The 19,664-nt window shown below is 40.9% G+C and overlaps 1 protein-coding gene across 3 annotated transcripts in view; it reads left to right on the top strand.

The window, feature by feature from the left end:
- Positions 1-19,664, top strand: part of magi1b (membrane associated guanylate kinase, WW and PDZ domain containing 1b) — a 443,982-nt gene that overhangs the window by 319,885 nt on the left and 104,433 nt on the right. For all 3 annotated transcript variants that reach the window (XM_060835674.1, XM_060835673.1, XM_060835672.1), the window contains exon 3: positions 7,241-7,360. In XM_060835674.1, coding sequence (XP_060691657.1) covers positions 7,241-7,360 — 120 coding nt within the window. The remainder of the gene's footprint in view (positions 1-7,240; positions 7,361-19,664) is intronic.

Below are 19,664 nucleotides of genomic sequence, written 5' to 3'. Positions count from 1 at the left end.
TACCTCAGAACCTCACTCTACCGCAAACCCATGGCTAACCTCACGATGCTACACTTTTAATATGTTTCTGATGGAAGCTGGAGAAGTGTAGCATCGTGAGGTTAGCCATGGGTTAAAACAGCCATCTTCTATGGACAAGCCCTATGCATACATATGATCTGTTCAGATGAGGAGGAACGTGACAGACACCTGGAAGTACTCAGGAATGCCCTCATAGGAACGGGGTACGATGCTCAACTCATCGACCGCCAGTTCCGACATGCCACAGCGAGGAACCGTAATGACCTCCTCAGGAGACAGACACGTGCTGCAACCGACAAGGCACCCTTCGTTGTCCAGTACTTCCCAGGGGCTGAAAAACTACACCATGTTCTATGCAATCTGCGACATGTTATCAATGAGGATGTGCACCTGGCCAAAACCTTCCCTACACCTCCACTTCTCGCCTTTAAACAGCCACTGAACCTCAAATAGATCATTGTTCGTAGCTTTCAGGACAACTCCATACAACCTTGTCACGGTAGACGCTGAAAAACGTGTCATAAAATCGACACGGATACCATTTTGACGTGTGGGGACAGCTCCCACCAGCTACATGGCAGATACTCATGTGGTTCAGCCAATGTTGTCTATCTCATACACTGCAGGCAAGGATGCCCTGAGGAACGGTACATTGAAACCGAGCAGAGGCTACAGCAATAGATGAATGGACACTGCACAGCAATCAACAGACAGGAGTGTTCCCTCCGAGTCCGAGAACACTTCAGCGGTCTGGAACATTAGACCTCGGACCTTCTGGTGACCGTCCTCCAAGGTGGACTTCAGGACAGGCAACTATAAAAAGTGGCCGAGCAGAGGCTGATAGCCACGTTCGGTACCCATGGGAATGCCTCAACCGGGACCCTGTGTTCTTTCAACTACAGGTGACCCCATTTAACTATACACGTATGTGCGCATACACTCACACTCTCTCTCACACACACACTCACACTCACACTCTCACTCTCACTCTCACTCTCACTCACACACACAGACTTACACCCCTTTACACTCTGACAAATATATACACCCACTCATAACCTCTTCCCCATCCACACAGAAGTTTGTGGGGTGAATTTATACTTGCAAAATTACATTTTACTTTGCTCAAAAACTGCATGAATCCATATAAGATTCTATAAATCTGTTTTTTTAGAATGGAATCAGTCTGACCATTGTGGCACAGACAGGCTGACAGGGAGTTAACACCTTCAGTACCTTATCTGGGCCGACATGACACCATTGCTAAAGTGCATTTGAGAGTGTAACTTTTTTGTGTTTAAAAAAAAGTTTTGCGATTTACATATGAAAGAACTGAAACCAACATGATCTTTCTAAAAAATTAGACTTAGCAAACAATCCGGGTCTTTTTCAATGTATAATTTCAGTTACATCACTCTGTAAACTTTGCTATAAATTCTGTGTTTTACAATCTTATTCTCCAGAATCACATGATGAAGGAGCAGCACTCTGAAAACTAGTGCTTCCAAATAAACCTGTTGGACTATAACCTGGTGTTGTGTGATTTTTAACAGTGCCAAAGAAGCTTGAAAAGTTCCAGTCATGGCGCTCAATCATGTGAACCATGTCCCAAGAGGTAGCCACAATATTTCAGCTTACAGACCCCAGTTAGATGTTGCAAACTTAACACAACCCATGGATGCCATCAGAAAAACTGAAGCCTTTATTCCAACCAAGTGATATACTACAAAAGGAGTGGACGCTATGCACAATATGCCAAAGTTGACACTCGTGCTTAAAGTATGTCATGTGAGACATACTAATGAAAATGACACAGCATCAGTGTGGTGCAGTATACACAGGAGAGGTTAACTGCTTCCACTGATCTGAAATCCCATGCATGGCATTATCTTTCTTAAGTGCCAATATGATCCTCAGAATTGACACCTAAACGTTTTATACTGTCAACACAAGGAGCAGCTATTTTCAGTCTGCCGGCATGTATGGATCTACATATTATTATAATCTACAAGTTGACATATACCCCACTTGTAAGACAGCAGCATCAGTCTTGTTCATTTTTGTCAGAGCTCAGAAGAGCAGATTCAGCAGGCTGTGTCGAATGATGATGAGTTACAACAGCTCAAGAAGATCATCAGCCTGAACGCATCCAGCAGGCTCCTCAAGCTAGTACATTTTTTTCTGGTCATTCAGGAGATGAACTACGACTCTCCAAGAACATAATCTTCAAAGACAAACAATTCATAATTCCATAAACTCTACATCAAGAATACCAGTCCATATACAGAACACATAATGACCTAGGTGCAGTAAAGAAAGATTGACCCAGTGTTAATAGGGGCATTGATCAACTGAGCAAGTTGTTTGAAACATCAATTCCATTAGTCTCAACAGTTGAGATAACCTCTGTTTCCGCACAAGATGCCTTCTGAGATATGGTACAGAATTAGATTTTAGTGACTGATTAATTTAACCAAATGCCCTTTTGTGAGACAAATTAAGGATTCTACTAATGCAATGGTTGTTGACTACTATATTCAGTATGTTCAGCGTATCTTACCAATTTGTTTCTAACAATGGTCCACAATAAGTTAGTGCACTCTTCAAAGAAATGTGAAGGAAATGGATGATCAGCATGTTACCTTCCCTCCTTGCGGCTTTCTGTTGAACAGATTTGCAGAATGCACTGGTCGTCCTGAAAGATCCATTGTCATTAAATGTAAAATGACTTGCCAAGACTTTTGAATAAATGTATTCAGTATATTCATAATATTCCTTGAGGCATTTACCCTCCACAACGATTCTCATATTTGGGAGACTGATCCACACAGTTCTTCCCTACCACACTGTCCTGACCTAACCACATTGCAGGGAGCACTGTTAGGAAGAAGGAGAAAATGGCACGAAAGCATCATCAACAAGCTTGCAGGCAGTTACTCTAAACTGAACAAGGGCAAGTATATGAATTCAATTTTCAAACAAACATAGAGTCATAGAGATGTACAGCATGGAAACAGACCCTTTGGTTCACGTTGTCCATGCCAACCAGACATCCTAAATTAATCTAGTCCTATTGTCCATATCCCACTATACCCTTCCTATTCATATGCACATCCAGATGCCTTTTAAATATTGTAATTGTACCAGCCTACACCTCTTTTTCTGGCAACTCATTTCATACATGCACCACCATTTGTGTGAAAAAGTTGCCCCTTCGGTCCCTTTCAAATTTTTATCCATTCCCTTTCACCTTAAACCTATGCCCTCTGGTTCTGGACTCCCCCACCCCAGGGAAGAGACCTTGTCTACTTACCTGAGGTCACCCCTCAGCCTCAGAACATATATTGGCTCATGGAAAAATATTATGTCATGTATATCCTAGGTCACAGTATGTTGTACTGAGCAATGGTTAAATCCAATGAAAAAGTAGACAACATAACCAAACTTGTGCTAGACCTGCTGAGTTTTTCCAGCAATTTCTGTTTTTATTTCTAATTTCCAGCCTCTGCAGTCTGTGTTTATTTTTATATATCCAAACGTCATATCGTCAGCCACTCATCACAGATGATGGCGACTCAGATAATTAAAATTCCTTACAAGACAACAACCACATATTTACTGCAAATCATAGCACATCATGAAGTGTAGCTACATACCAAATACGGATTGCTGTTTAAGGTCTAGATCTGTTCATGTTATACATCTATCGAGATGAGTGTATAGACACAATAAATCTACATGTATCTGTGCCCATGTTATCGGAAAAGGGTTCCCATTCTTTAAGGGAAAAGAGGATATCATGTTACAGCATAGATCGACCTTCAAGACAGTTACATGATATAAAGACTGACATTCCACTATAAAGTACCCATGTCACCTGCAGTCACTCACTGTGCAGTGACCTCTACGTTGTGTCTTCAGTTAGTTATTTATATGTTTGCAACACCAGTAAATACAGAATCTAATTTCTGGCTGCGATAGCGTTGTCTTGTAAATACTGTTGTGGATAAACCTAAGTATATTTGACCAGCTAGTACCCTTCTGTGATATATGTTACATAGACTAATGTGTATCGGTGTCTCGAACTTTCAACAGTATAAGCACAGAATTTTAACCTTCTGATTTAATGAAAAGCCCCTTTGTGGTCTGTTGGATTTTATAGAGGCATATTTTAGCATTGCTGCCTTTGATTTATAAAAATTGATTTGACACAGCAGAAAGCACTGAAAATTATAATTGCAGAAGGTACCTTTGGTATGAAACAGTCCCTGTACAGTCCAGCTCTAAAAACCAAACTGGACAATTGATATCAGGTGGGTTTACCTTTCGTTTCAAAGCCTTCCAATTCCAAAAGCATTAGAGCTAGAACTGACGACTGATATCACCATGTGGATGAAGACAGTTTTGCTTTCTTATGAATGAGGCATCAGAAGATCCAGCAAGAATGGTGAAAGTGGCTAACAATCAGCTGTAGTGGAGTGTGAAATTCACAAATTCAGTTCCACTGCAAGTTTAACTCCTTTCTTTAGAAATCCTGCTGTCAATGATCAGTCATGTCTCAGGCAGGCCATGTCATAACATACTTACAGGTATACTTACACTCTACCTGTGGTCCTGCTTTCACAGTCGCACAGTAAGTAAGGTGGCAATGCTGCCTTCTGTGAGTCTGCACAAGACTGGAAGAGACAGATTTCTGTAGCTGCAGTGGCAACATGAACATTGAGAACCCCTGTTGGACAGTGACTCAGCCTGTCTCCATGCATGAGCAAAGTGAATTTGTACTCACAGCCATGGACCCACCCCCATTCATTAAGGTGCAACTTTAAAAGAAGTGCACATGCCAAGTTGTTTTTCTGTTGTTCTGTTTGCTGTTGACAATACAAATCATATCTTTACAACAAACCAGGACTCCACTGTTGTAGGATTATTTCTTGCAACGTGTGATATGATGCTGATACAAATTTTGAAAACTGTATTGCTAACCATGACTTTGAACTTTGTAAGGGAAACTTTAAATTCCAAAATGTTACCCTTCTTTTTGAATAAATCTCTGCAAATCAGTCAACAGATTGGATAATCCTGCAGAGCTGCCTTTTAATTGTTACCAGTACTTTCCTTTTCTACTGGCTGTCCCCACAGAACTTTTATTTTACCCTTAAAAAATACTAGCAATTTTCAAGTCCTCTGGGACCTCATCATGTTCAAGGATGCTGCAATCTAATTATTTATTTCAAGCATTGATATTAGTTTACAGATATTTGTAGTGTGTTTTTGGGGGGTTATGGGGAGGGAAGTTGTGTACACAAGATCTTCTAAGCACTGATAATTTTTGGAAATAGATTTGTTTGGGTTTTTATACAGTTTTTCAAATTTTTTTTAAAAATGTTTATGGTTAGATTTTAAGAAGTCAATGTCAGATTCAATTTTATATTTTCAGGTTTTTTTTGTTTTATATTAACCTCATCTTCGTATTGTGTAATTAGCTAAGACCAAGCATTCCATAAATTGTAACAAGTCTGTCTTAAATGAAAGACCAGGAATTCAGCACAGCGCCTGTCATGGCAGATGCTTTCTATTGAAGGTAATTTTACAACTGAACAGGCTTTCTGTGGAAATAAGCAACCTCATTCTCTTTTCTTCTCATTGCAAAATCTGGTCTTTTTTTTTGGTAGACATCACATAGACATGTTTAGTGCACCATTTCAAAATATTAGTTACTTTACTATTACAAGATTAAAAGGTTGGATGTCCGATGAGCCACTACAAAAGTATGTTTTTGGTTTGTGTGAAAATGTGATCTATTCCTGTAAAGTTAAGGAACAGAAATGGAAATAATGTTCATATTTATTCCTTCGTAGGTTGTGACCATTCTTGATAAAGTAATCCTTTGTTGCCCATCCCTAATTGCCCTTGAGACAGTGGCAGGGAGCTGCCTCCTTCAGGTGCTGCTGCCCATCCTATGGAGCTATACTTACAACAATGTTAGGTAGGAAGTTCCAGACATTTCAGCAGTGAATATGAAGAAGTGGTGACATGTTCCAACTCAAGATAATGTGTGGTTTAGAGATGATGGAAGTTGTGGGTTTGAAAAGAGCTCCCAAAGAAGGTTTGGCAAATTGCTGTAATATATTCTGTAGATGGTACATACATCTGTCACTGTGCATCTGTGGTAGAGTGAGTGAATTTTAATAATATTCGATGGGAAGCCTGTCAAGCAGCTTGATTTCTTCTAGATGATGTTGAACTTGGAACAGCACTCATACAGGCAGATGTAGAGTATTCCATCACACTCCTGACTGTGCTTTGCTAATTGTGGAGAATCAGGAAGTGAGTTACTTCTTAGATTCAAAAGATCTGATGTGCTCTTGTAGCAAGTCGTGATCCGTTTCTGATCAATAGTCACCTCCCAGGATGTTGATAGTGGGGATTCAGCATTTAAAATGCTGTTGAAAGTCAAGGGAAGATGGTTAAATTATCTCTTTATGGAGATGGTCATTGACTGACACTTGTGTGGTCTGAATGCAACTTGCCTTTAATCAGCACAAGTCTGGATTTTGTAAAGGTTTTGCTGCATTGTTACAGGTGACTATGCAATGGATTTAAGATAGAATGTGATTGGCAGGGCAGGTCAGAGTAACATCTAAGATTGCCCGTTAATATTTGGTGATTATTTTCAATCTCAAATGAACTGGGTTAAAAGTAATTTTTGTACTCAAAGAGGAGAACATATTTAATAACCAAGATTGATTCCTGGATCAGTGCATTTCTAGTTTATTCATAAAGGAAGCATTGTTTGATTTAGTTTTGGGGATTAACGTATAACAGATAACAGAAGAATGGGAGAATATTGGGAAAACTGCCAACTCAGAATATTTTTAATATAAAAAAAATCAAAGAGAAGGATGCTGTACTGATAAGAGGGCTAAAATGTGAAGGATTAAGAAGGACTGGCACAATTTAATTGAGTAAAAGAATAGAAAGCATAAGGAAGGATCAAGAATGGAAAATCATTAAATAAATTTCCAGTTCATTTAAGGTGTCACTTCCTCAAATAAATAAACAATATTGGCTTGCAATTCTGCTATCAGGTGCTAGACAAATGAAAGGCATACATAAACCCAATAAATGTAAAAAAAAAAGCCTGTCTGAAAATTCACCTATTGAGAAGTACTAAAAATTCTTTTTTAAAAATCAGCATTTTCTATTTTTTTCTCATCAGGTACAACTCGACCACCTCGAGAGGGAGAAGTTCCTGGTGTTGACTACAACTTTCTCACAGTGAAGGAGTTCTTTGACCTTGAGGAGAGTGGCACTCTTCTAGAAGTTGGGACATATGAAGGTAAATGTTTTACACTGAAATAATTGTGTTGTTCACACCAGGGTTAACAGTATCTACTATGTGCTTTTGCTCTCATTGGACCACCTCTCATATTGTTTTATGTCACTGATGACTCCAATCTCTTGTCTTCAACTTTTCATAAACATCTGCTTGCATTTATTGCAATTATGAGGTAAATACGAGTATGTTTGGGGCCTGTACCTTTAATGTGGGGTAAGACAACAAGAATCATTTGAAAACTGAAAGAACTGTGGATACTATAAATCAGAAACAAAACAGAAGTAACTGGAAAACCTCAGCAGGTCTGGGAGCATCTGTGAAGAGAGATCAGAGCTAACATTTCAGGTCAGGTGACCCTTCTCAGAATCATGTGGTTGTTTTGAAGTCTGTTTAACAACAAACCTGAGTGACATTGGTATTAAAGGGAGGTCCATATTGTTTTGTCAGTAAGTAGATGTAAGGTGTTCACACGTGGAGATAAGGGGAGCAACATCCTTGCTTACAATAGTTCTACCAAAGCAAGAGATGCCATCCAGACCATGGTGACAGAGGAGGGAGCTCAGTCATTAAAAAATTTCAAAATTGATATACCAGAAGTATTGGAAACCTGTTAGTACTTAAAACTAACATGGCACTGGACTGGATGAGATGCATCAAAAGATTTTGGAGACAGTAAGATTGGAGATTGCAGGACACTGGCCACAACCTTTCAGTCTTCCTTTGACTCAACGTAGATGACGGGACAGGAAAATTACAAACATTATAGCATGTTCAAGAAAGGTTGTAAGGATAAGTCCAGCACTTAGCAACTACTAACTTCAGTGGTGGGGAATCTTCTAAGGATAATTATTTGAAATTAATTAATAGTTACATGGAAAAAGGTGAGTTGATTAAGAAGAAACAACATGGATTTCTAAAGGGGAAGTCATGCTCAACTAATTTCCTGATTTTATTTGGAGTGGTAACAGAAAGAATCGATGAGAGTAAACAGTGTTGATGTGGTCTACTTGGATTTCCAGAAGGCATTTGATGCAGTACCATGCAACAGACTTGTAAAGAAAGTTATAATTTGTGGTATAACGAATTCAGTCACAAAGTAGATTCAAAATTGGCCAAGTGATAGGAAACAGAGTAATGGTTAATGGATATTTTTCAGGTGGTAGGGATCGGTATTGAGATCATTACTTTTCCTGATATACAGTAACAATCAGTATCTCGGTGTGCAGGGGACACTTTCAAAGTTTGAAAATAACCTAAAACTTTGAATAATTGTAAACCGTGGAGAGGACAAGTATGAAACTCCAGAAGGACATAGACAAGTTGATGGAATGGGTGGATAGGTGGCAGATGAGTTTCAATGCACAGAAGCGTGTGGCGATGCATGTTGGTAGGAAGTATATTGAAAGACATTATAAAACAGAGGGTACAATTCTAAGTGAGATGCTAGAGCAGAGAGACCTGGATGTATATGTGAACAACTCATTGAAAACGGCAGAGAAGGTGAAGAGAACAAAAGCTAAAGCACATAGTACCCTTGACTTTATTCACAATGGAATAGAGTGCAGAAACAAGGAAGTGGTATTGAATTTGTCTAAGACACTTGTCAGACCGCAGCTGGAGTATTGTATACATTCTGTGTGCCGCATTACAGGAAGTATGTGAATACATTGGAGAACATGTAGAAGCAGTTTATAAGAATGGTTCCAGGGATGAGGAACTTCTGTTATAAGGATTAATTGAAGAAGTTTTCCTTGGAGAGAAGAAAGCTAAAAACAGATCTGTTAAAGGTTTTCAAAGTCAAGATCAGGCTGGGTATTGAAGATAAGGAGAAACTATTCCCTCTCATGAAAAGAACAATGATGGGGGGATAGATTCAAAGTGATCTGATAAAGAAGCGAAGGTGAAATGCAGATTTTTTTTTCCCCACTCAAAATGTAATAAGGGTATGGAATGCACTGTTTAGAAGTGTGGTGAGTGCAGATTCAGTTGAGGAATTGAAGAGGATTTTGGATAATGTCAAGGGTATGAGGAAAAAGTAAAAGGTTGTCACTAGGTAATAATGCTCATTTACCAAACCGATGCAGGCATGATAGGCTGAATAGCCTCCTCTAATGCTGGGACACTGGCCACAACTTCTCAGTCTTCCTTTGACTCACAGAGTCATAGAGATGTACAGCATGGAAACAGACCTTTCGGTCCAACCCGTTCATGCCAATCAGATATCCCAACCCAATGTAGTCCCACCTGCCAGCATCTGGCCCATATCCCTCTAAACCCTTCCTATTCATATACCCATGTAAATGGTTCTTAAATGTTTCAATTGTACCAGCCTCTATCACTTCCTCTGGCAGCTCATTCCATTCACATACCATCCTCGGTGTGAAAATGATTGCCCTGTAGGTCTCTTTTATATCTTTCCCCTGTCACCCTAAACCTATGCCCTCTAGTTCTGGACCCCCCGACCCCAGGGAAAAGACTTTGCCTATTTACCCATCAGGAAAATTACAAACTTTACAGTGTGTTTGAGAAAGGTCCAGTGCTTAGAAACCACTAACTTCACTGGATAGTCTCCACTTAAGCTGTAACAATTCTGTGATTTTTCATTAATACTATTGCTGCATTCAAAATAGGTATTTACACTTCAATGAGACCAAAAATAGGTGACAGAGTAGCTCTTTAGCAGAGCACAGTTACATCAGTTCAGGAACTATGTGGGGAATCAGCTTCCAATCAAAGTGCAAAAGAATTTTTAAAAATAATTGATGTACATTTAAACTGAAGTCTTAAATTGAAAATCATATTGTATGCTTAGTGTATAGTCCATGGTGATTCTGATCCTGTGCCAGCACAGTAAATAATGTGCAGCAGCTCTTCTCTAATTAGATGTTTACTTCATGCTGGATATGTTCATCAGCTAGTCCATTCCACTCTCACTGTTCTGTACATCATCAGGAATGCAATTAATATTGTTCAGAGGTATACATGGGCATTAGGGCACTAAGCAAAGGATTACCTCCATGGTCAGTTTTCCATCTATTCCCCATTGCAACCAACTAATTGGGAAATCTGAGCACAAATGTGCATTGGATCCTGTATTTGATTCAGGCTTTGCAGCTTCACACTGGGCTATAACAACATGAATAACTGAAGTCCTAATCAAGCTGGACACCCACCGCTTAACACTGCCCCACCAAGAGTTATAAGATGAAGCCAGTGAAGCAAATTAACTGACGGTCACAGTGATCTTTAAATACATATCTTAATGCAATTTTGCAATCTATTGTTCAAAAGTTTTTTTTAATTACTAGGAAAGCAGTATTTCTGCTATTTTGACAGCAAAACCTGCTGAGAGTCTGAGAGCAGGAGTAAACTATACAGTGCCTCATGTTTGCTGCACCATACAGTACAATACAGTATAATCATGGCTAATGTTCTGCTTCAAGTCGACTGACCTGCCTGCTCCCCGTATCCTTTGATTTCCTGAGAGACCAAGAATCTCTCTGAATCTATAACATACTCAGTTGAGCATCCATGACATCTATCCATAAGATCAAGATTTGCAAAATAATTGCAGGCCTCTGAACAAGCAAATTATTCCTCACTTCAATTCTACATTAGCACCCCTTTCTTTCCGAGACTATGGCCCATGTTGTAGATACCCCTGTTAGGAGAAACGACCTGTCAGTATCTATTTGTCAATCCCCTTCATAACTGTGTATGTTTCAAGAAAACACTTATTCTTTGTTAAACATCAGAAGTATGGTTTAACAGAATTCAGGCATATGGTTCACGAGGTGAGGTTCCATTTTTATTTAGGTATTTGCTACCCAACTTCTTCAGAGAGGCCCACTGGATCTACATTCCCCTACATTTCCCTCTGACTCCATCCCTTCGTCTAATCCCATTTCTTGCCTTGTATTCGCTGTACCCACTGACCTTTCCCCCTCTGCTGTACAATCTGTGCTGATCAAAAAAACTTTTGCTTTATCCCTTTACAACTGCATCTGAATGAATCTTGATTACAACATGATGTTGTATTTTTCTTCCGTCATCTTTGCCCATGTGCCTACTTTGGATATGAGTTCTTTCCGTGCACTGCACAGCCCTTTTCAACCAGTTCCAGTACTCTCCTTCCACTTGCACCCCTCTGTCTTGACTTTTGCTGGCATTTGATCTCTTCATTGAGAACTGCCAACATTACATGGCTGCCTGAATTTCTTTGTCCCTCTCATCCACTTTGACCTATCTCTCTGTTAACAGTATTCTGTGCCCTCAGGACCAATTCCAACCTTGTTATCAAACCTGACAATAAGGCTGGTGCCATTGTTGTCTGGCATACTGATCTTTACCTAGCGGAGGTTGCGCACCAACTCTGAGACACCTCCTCCTATTTCCGTCTGGATCGTGACTCCACTATTGAACATCATACTTTCATTGCCAGTAATGTCATGGTCCACATCTCCTGCGGGGATGTCTCCTCCACAGCTTCCCACCTCATAGTTCGCCAACAGCACGCAGTGTGTTTCTCTCTCCTTTACAAACCCACAAACAGGATTGCTGCAGCAAACCATAATTTCAGCCTGTTATTACTCCATCTCTTCCTATTGTGATTCTCTTTTCTTCTCTGTCCAGTCTCTTTCTGTTTACATTTATGATTCTTCTGTCACTTTACATTACTTCCATACTTTGAAGTTTTCTAGCCCGAGCTACCTCAGCTATCCCATCAATGAGTAATCCATGTACATATCATAGAATCCCTACAGTGTGCAAACAGGCCATTGGGCCCAGCAAGTCCGCACCGAACCCCCGAAGGTTAATCCGCCCAGACCCATTCCCCTATCCTATTACTCTACTTCTACCCCTAACTAATGCACCTAACCTACACATGCCTGAACACTGTGGGCAATTTAACACGGCCAGTTCACCTAACCTGCACATCTTTGGACAGTGGGAGGAAACCAGAGCACTCTATGGGACGAATGTACAAACTCCAAACAGTCAGTCTCCTGAGGCTGGAATCGAAAGTAGGTCCCTAATGCTGCAAGGCAGCAGTGCTAACCACTGAGCCACCGTGCCACCACATCCATCCCAGACAGAATGGTTTAAAGGCTTTTTGCTTCCTCCTTGAGAAGAGTGAGAAGAGTCCTCTGCAGTCTCCCTCCACCAGTACCATCCTTCATCAGGATGAATTCATTTTCAGTTTGAATAACTTCTCCTTTAATTCACCTCATTTCCTGTAAATCAAAAGTGTGGTCATGGTTATCTGAATGAGCCCCAGATATATGCCTGTCTCTTCGTGGGTTGTGGAACAATCCCTGTTCCAGTCTTACTCATCCTACACCCATAACTCTTCTTCCTCCAATACATCAATGACATCTTTAGGGTTGCTTCTTGATCGCGTATGGAATTAGAATGTTCATCAACTTTGCTTCCATTTGCTATCCTGTCACTTTCACTTGGTCTCACTTGTGAAAGGGAGAGAATTGGTCCTTTCTACTAAATGCAAAGTAAACAACACGACCGTGGAGAAGTGAGTTGGGAGAGAATGCAAGAAAAGTGAAGAACAGACAGAATATAGTCCTTAATATCTCTGTCTCTTCCTTAACTTCCCTTCCTTGACTTTACAGTTTCCAATTCTGTCCACTGATATCAATTACAAACCCAGTAAGTCCCAGTTACCTCCATTACACATGCTCGTATCCTGCTTCCCAAAGAATCCCATTCTATTCTCCCAGTTTCTCTGTCTCCATCACATCTGTTCTGATTGTGCGATCTTCCACAGGAGTGCCTCACCCATGCTCACCTTTTTCCTCAATTGAGGATCTTCCCTATGCCCTCCCTCAGTTATGGTTGATACAGCCTTCAGCCATGTGTAACCTATTGTCTACATGTCTACCCCCATTTCTTCCCTTCCCAGAAGATCAATAGGGGTTCCATGACTTCATTTTCCAACCCACTAGACTGTGCATTCAAAGGACCATCCTCTGCCATTTCTTTCACCTTGCCTCCACTGTTACCATTCAGCAGGGGTTGTTCTCTCTGTGACACATTGGTGAATTCTTTCATCACTTTGTCCTCGACCCTTACACCACATCCTCCCAAACATTTTGCAACCTACCCCTGAACCCACAACCATGGCACCGTCCCAAGTACTCACAGAAAGTGTAACACTTCCTTTCTCACCACCCTTAGCCCGAAACTCAACTTGCAGGTGAAGCAGTATTTTACTTGGACTTTTATCAATCTAGTCCACTGTATTTGATGCTCACAATGCACTATCCTTTACACGGTGCTGCCAGCAGACTGGGTGACTGCTTTGCAGGACATCTCAGTTCTGTCCATCAGATTGATCCTGACCACCCACCCACCCACCCACAAATTGCTTGCCATTTCAGTAAACTCTCTTGCACTCAGGCTAATATTCCTGTCCTGGGCTTGTTGAATGTTTCACAACACCTTATGTACTACTCAGGTACTTTATAGCCTAGAGGTCTCAATAATGTTAGAACCCGTCTTCCATCAAGAACCATATTATTTCTGTTCTCACTTTTCTTACATTGTCTCCCAACTCACTTCCCCATGATCATGTTGTGTTTGTGTAGTTTACTTTGCACTTAGTAGAAAGGACCAATTCTCTCCCTTTCACAACTTTGCACCCGATTTGCATTTTCTTTCTTTCTCCAATGTTAATAACTCCTTTGTCATTTGCACTGGGCCTCCATACCTTCTGCTTTTTTAAAGCTGTTCTGCCTGAGTCAAATGTATAAAAGTGAACTTATTTTGTAATACCTTGGAGTTTTGAACAAGTCATACCAGACTCTGTTTCTTTCACCACTGATGCTGCCAGACTTGTTGAGTTTCTCCAGCATTCTGCATTTTTAGGAATGTTATTACACACCTCTAGAGCAGTTGAAACATGAACCCTAATGTTTTGGTCAGAGGTAGAAACACTACTACTGCACCACAACATCCCCTTTCTCACTATTGTATATGTACACCTAGTTCTCACCCAATTAATGCTTAATTATATAAATATCGCTTGTTCCCAAGCTTCTAAATGGTCTTAAGCAAGCCTGTCAGACCCTAGTGGATGATAATAGAACTTCTAGCAGTGGAGCTGAATTTACTCAATAATTCATTATTGAACAACTCTCACATCCCAGGGAGCAATCGAGTGAGCACTGCTGTTTGCCTCCAAGGTAAATCTATGTTGATTTAGGTAGGGAGATCAAAAGTGCTCACAGTATTGCACGTTTGATCTTACCAATGTCCTATCTAGTTGCAGAAAGATATTTTATTCTTGGGAATCAATCCCCTTGTAATAAAGACCAACATGGGATAGTCAACACGGCTTTGTGCGTGGGAAATCATCTCACAAACTTGATTGAGTTTTTTGAAGAAGTAACAAAGAAGATTGATGAGGGCAGAGCAGTAGATGTGATCTATATGGACTTAAGTAAGGCATTCGACAAGGTTCCCCATGGGAGACTGATTAGCAAGGTTAGATCTCATGGAATACAGGGAGAACTAGCCGTTTGGATACAGAACTGGCTCAAAGGTAGAAGACTGAGGGTGGTGGTGGAGGGTTGTTTTCGGATTGGAGACCTGTGACCAGTGGAGTGCCACAAGGATCAGTGCTGGGCCCTCTACTTTTTGACATTTACATAAACGATTTGGATGCGAGCATAAGAGGCACAGTCAGTAAGTTGCAGCTGACACCAAAATTGGAGGTGTAGTGGACAGTGAAGAAGGTTACCTCAGATTACAACAGGATCTGGACCAGATGGGCCAATGGGCTGAGAAGTGGCAAATGGAATTTAATTCAGGTAAATGTGAGGTGCTGCATTTTGGGAAAGCAAATCTTAGCAGGACTTATACACTTAATGGTAAGGTCCTAGGGAGTGTTGCTGAACAAAGAGCCCTTGGAGTGCAGGTTCATAGCTCCTTGAAAGTGGGGTTGCAGGTAGATAGGATAGTGAAGAAGGCATTGGGAATGCTTTCCTTTATTGGTCAGAGTATTGAGTACAGGAGTTGGGAGGTCATGTTGTGGCTGTACAGGACATTGGATAGACCACTGTTGGAATATTGCATGCAATTCTTGTCTCCTTCCTATCGGAAAGATGTTCAGAAAAAATTTACAAAGATGTTGCCAGGGTTGGAGGATTTGAGCTACAGGGAGAGGCTGAACAGGCTGGGGCTGTTTTTCCTTGGAGCGTCGGAGGCTGAGGGGTGACCTTATAGAGGTTTATAAAATGATGAGGGGCATGGATAGGATAAATAGACAAAGTCTTTTCCTCGGGGTCGGGGAGTCCTAAACTAGAGGACATAGGTTTAGGGTGAGAGGGGAAGGATATAAAAGAGACCTAAGGGGCAACTTTTTTCACGCAGAGGGTGGTACATGTATGGAATGAGCTGCCAGAGGATGTGGTGGAGGCTGGTACAATTGCAACATTTAAGAGGCATTTGGATGGGTATATGAATAGGAAGGATTTGGAGGGGTATGTGCCGGGTGCTGGCAGGTGAGACTAGATTGGGTTGGGATATCTGGTCAGTATGGACGGGTTGGACCGAAGAGTCTGTTTCTGTGCTGTACATCTCTATGAGTCTATGCTGTTTGCCTCCCTAATTGCCTGCACTACTGAAGGTGGATGAAAGTAGTGTTTCCTTCCACCCCAGTTTGTTAGTGTATTTGTAAATGATCCATCAAAGTCTGGACAAACTTTGCTGTAACTTCATACGTAGGTGAAGTATGGCCTAATTTAGAACTGATTAGTGTTTGATGCAGAACCAGATGGGAAGCACGGTGGCACAGTGGTTAGCACTGCTGCCTCACAGCGCTAGAGACCCAGATTCAATTCCCGCCTCAGGTGACTGTGTGGAGTTTGCACATTCTCCCCGTGTCTGCGTGGGTTTCCTCCAGGTACTCCGGTTTCCTCCCACAGTCCAAAAATGTGCAGGTCAGATGAATTGGCCATGCTAAATTGCCTGTAGTGGGGCAATTGTATGGGTGGGTTGCGCTTCGGTGGGTCGGTGTGGACTTATTGGGCCGAAGGGCCTGTTTCCACACTGTAGGTAATCAGATCCTGGATGTTTTTTTTTGTTAAAGGTGCTGATAATACGGGACGATGATGCAAAGTTACCATCTTGTAGAATGTTGCAGGTTGACTCAGCGGGCAGAATTTGTCAGTTGTCAAAATGTTTTTCAAACAGGATGTTGGATGTATGTCTATTGGCACAAATTCACAGATTCGTAGAAAGTAGGAGGCTGAGTATGCCATTCAGCCCTTTGAGCTTTCAAGCCTACTTTGGCATTCAGTCTGATGGTGGCTGATCTTCTGTCTTAATGTGATATTCCTGCTTTCTGCTTCCACTACATGCCTTTAAAATCTAAAAATGTTTCTACCTATTTCTTCAGTACTTCTAGTAACTTGGTCTCAATGGCTTTCAGTGATAGAGAATTCCTCCAATTCATTATCTTTTGAGTGAAGAAATTTGACTGCATCTCAGTCTTAAATGGTCTGCTCCCTATACTGAGAATCAGTCCCCTGATTCTAAAATCGCCAGCTTGCGAAAACATCCCTGCTCCATCTAATCTGTTAAAGCCAATTAGTGTTTTATACATTTCAATCTGATCCCCTCTCAACCACCTAAAATTAAATGAATATAGGTTCAGTTGAACCCATCTCTCCTTACGGGACAATCCTGTCATCCTTGGAATCTTTCTTACAGTGTGGAAACAGGCCCTTCGGCCCAGCAAGTCCACACTGACCCATTGAAGCGCAACCCACCCAGACCCAATCCCCTACATTTATCCCTTCACCTAACACTATGGGCAATTTAGCATGGCCAATTCACCTGACCTGCACATTTTTGGACTGTGGGAGGAAACCGGAGCACCCGGAGGAAACCCACGCAGACATGGGAAGAAAGTGCAAACTCCACACAGTCATTCGCCTGAGGCGGGAAATGAACCCAGGTGTCTGGCACTGTGAGGCAGCAGTGCTAACCATTGTGCCACCGTGCCGCCCAGCCTGGTGAACCTCCACTACATTCCCTCTGTGGCAAGTATATCCTTTCTCAGGCATGTAATACTCTGCGTGTTGTCTCACGAAAGCCCTTCCATTACTGTAGTAAGACATCCCTACTTCTGAATACAAATCCCCTGCCAATCAACCTATTGAATGGTGGAGCAGGCTCGATTAGCCAAATGCCTACTCCTGTTCCTATTTCTTATGGTCTTACGAAGGCCATAAAATCATTTGCCTTCCTAATGATATCTGCACTTGCCTGTCTACCTTCATCACCATTTAATTTGTACGCTTTGGATTTTCACACCAAAGTGTATAACCTCACTTTTAGTCATTTTATACTGCACCTTCCATGTGTTTGCTCACTTACTCAATCTGCCTAAATCACCTTAAAGCCTGATTGCATCCTCCTCACTATCCCATCCAGTTTCATGTCAGCAAACTCAGAAATGTTGCATTTATTATTTCCCCCCTCATCTACGATTAACTGGGGCCCAAACACTGATCCTTATGGGATCTATTAGTTACTGCCTGCTACTTGGCAAAGACCATTTATTCCCACTCTCTGCTTCCTGTCTGTCAACCAGTTCCTGAACCATTATTCCCTGTCCCATGTGTTATAACTTTGCCCACTAACCTTTTATGATGGACTTTATCAAAAACCTTCTTAAGATCCAATGCACCGCATGCACAAGTTTTCCCTTATTTAATCTATCAGATACATTCTCGGAAGCCTCCAACAGATTTGCTAAGCATGATTTGCCTTTCATAAACCTATGCTGCCATTGTCCAATCCCGACTGTTCTGATATCAGAGCTGAAAATGTGTTGCTGGAAAAGTGCAGCAGGTCAGGCAGCATCCAAGGAACAGGAAATTTGACGTTTCGGGCATAAGCCCTTCTTCAGGAATGAGGAAAGTGTGTCCAGCAGGCTAAGATAAAAGATAGGGAGGAGGGACTTGGTGGAGGGGTGATGGAGATGCGATTGGTGGAAGGAGGTCAAGGTGCGGGTGATAGGCCGGAGTGGGGTGGGGGCGGAGAGGTCAGGAAGAAGATTGCAGCTTATGATATGTTCTGATATCATACCTTTTATAAAAGACTCAATTATTTTGCTCACTACAGATGTTCGGCTAGCTGATCTGTAATTCTCTGCTTTTTTTCCCTCCCTTTTTAAATCGTATGTTTGCATTTGAAGTTTTGAAGTTTTTTCAGTGTGATGGAAGCAGTTCATTAATGGTTGTATTTTTTCACCTTTTCAACTGCAAAGCATTAATTGGGCAGAGAAAATCCTCAAGACAGAGCTGCGTAATTATAACATTGAGTTTACACCGTGGCTGAGGTGTGTGCTCAGTAGAGTTCCCTCTTGGTGCTTTGTGTGTCTGTATGGTGTCTTTCTGTGCTCATTGTTTGAGTGCACCAAGATATTGTTGAAAATCAATATTTTAAAATTTCATACTTTGTAAGAAAAAAATTCATTTCTCTTTTTGCTACCAAAGTGAACACCTTTTTGAAATTCAAGTAAACTGCATTACTGACTCCTCTTTACCCAATTGGCTATATCATAAAGTATACTCTAATAAATCTGTTAAGCATCACTTTCCATTTGTAAAAGCATATTGTGTATGCTATGATTTCTTAAGTGTGATGCTAAGGCTTTGTTAAAAATACATTCCAGTATTTTCCTGATAATTCATTTCATGACATTTGGTCTTCGTTTCCTGTTTTCTCTCTCTCTTCTTTCTTGAATAGTAGTGGTATCTTTGGTATCTTTCAATGTTTGGACCTCTCTAGAATTCAGAAAATTTTTGAAAGTCAATGCATCCACTGCTCCCATAAGTAGGAGAACCCTGGTTTGTAGACTATTAGGTCCTGGGGTTTGTTTGTTTTTTTTTAATTTCAGTAATAACTTTGCTGATATCAGTTGGTTTTGCTCCTTATTCTTATTAGCCTATAGACACCTTACATTTCTGGTCTGCAATTTGGATTTTGCAATATTAGTTAAATGGTTCTGCTATTTATTTATTCCCAGTAATGAATGTTCTAGACTCTACCTCCAAGACCACTATTTACTTCAGTTATTGTCCTTCTGATATACTCGTAAAAGCTCTTACCATCTGTTTTTATATTCCTGGCTAGTTTACACTCATACTTTATTTCCTCATTTTAATCGATCTTTGAATAATTTGTTAGTCTGTAAAATGTTCTTCATTCCTCAAACTTTCTACTGTTCTTTATGACATTGTAAGTCTCTTCATTTAATCTAATACTAAACTTAACT

The sequence above is a fragment of the Hemiscyllium ocellatum genome, chromosome 14 (assembly GCF_020745735.1).
Source record: "Hemiscyllium ocellatum isolate sHemOce1 chromosome 14, sHemOce1.pat.X.cur, whole genome shotgun sequence".
NCBI classification, from domain to species: domain Eukaryota; kingdom Metazoa; phylum Chordata; class Chondrichthyes; order Orectolobiformes; family Hemiscylliidae; genus Hemiscyllium; species Hemiscyllium ocellatum.
This window is presented reverse-complemented; position numbering and strand designations above follow the sequence as displayed.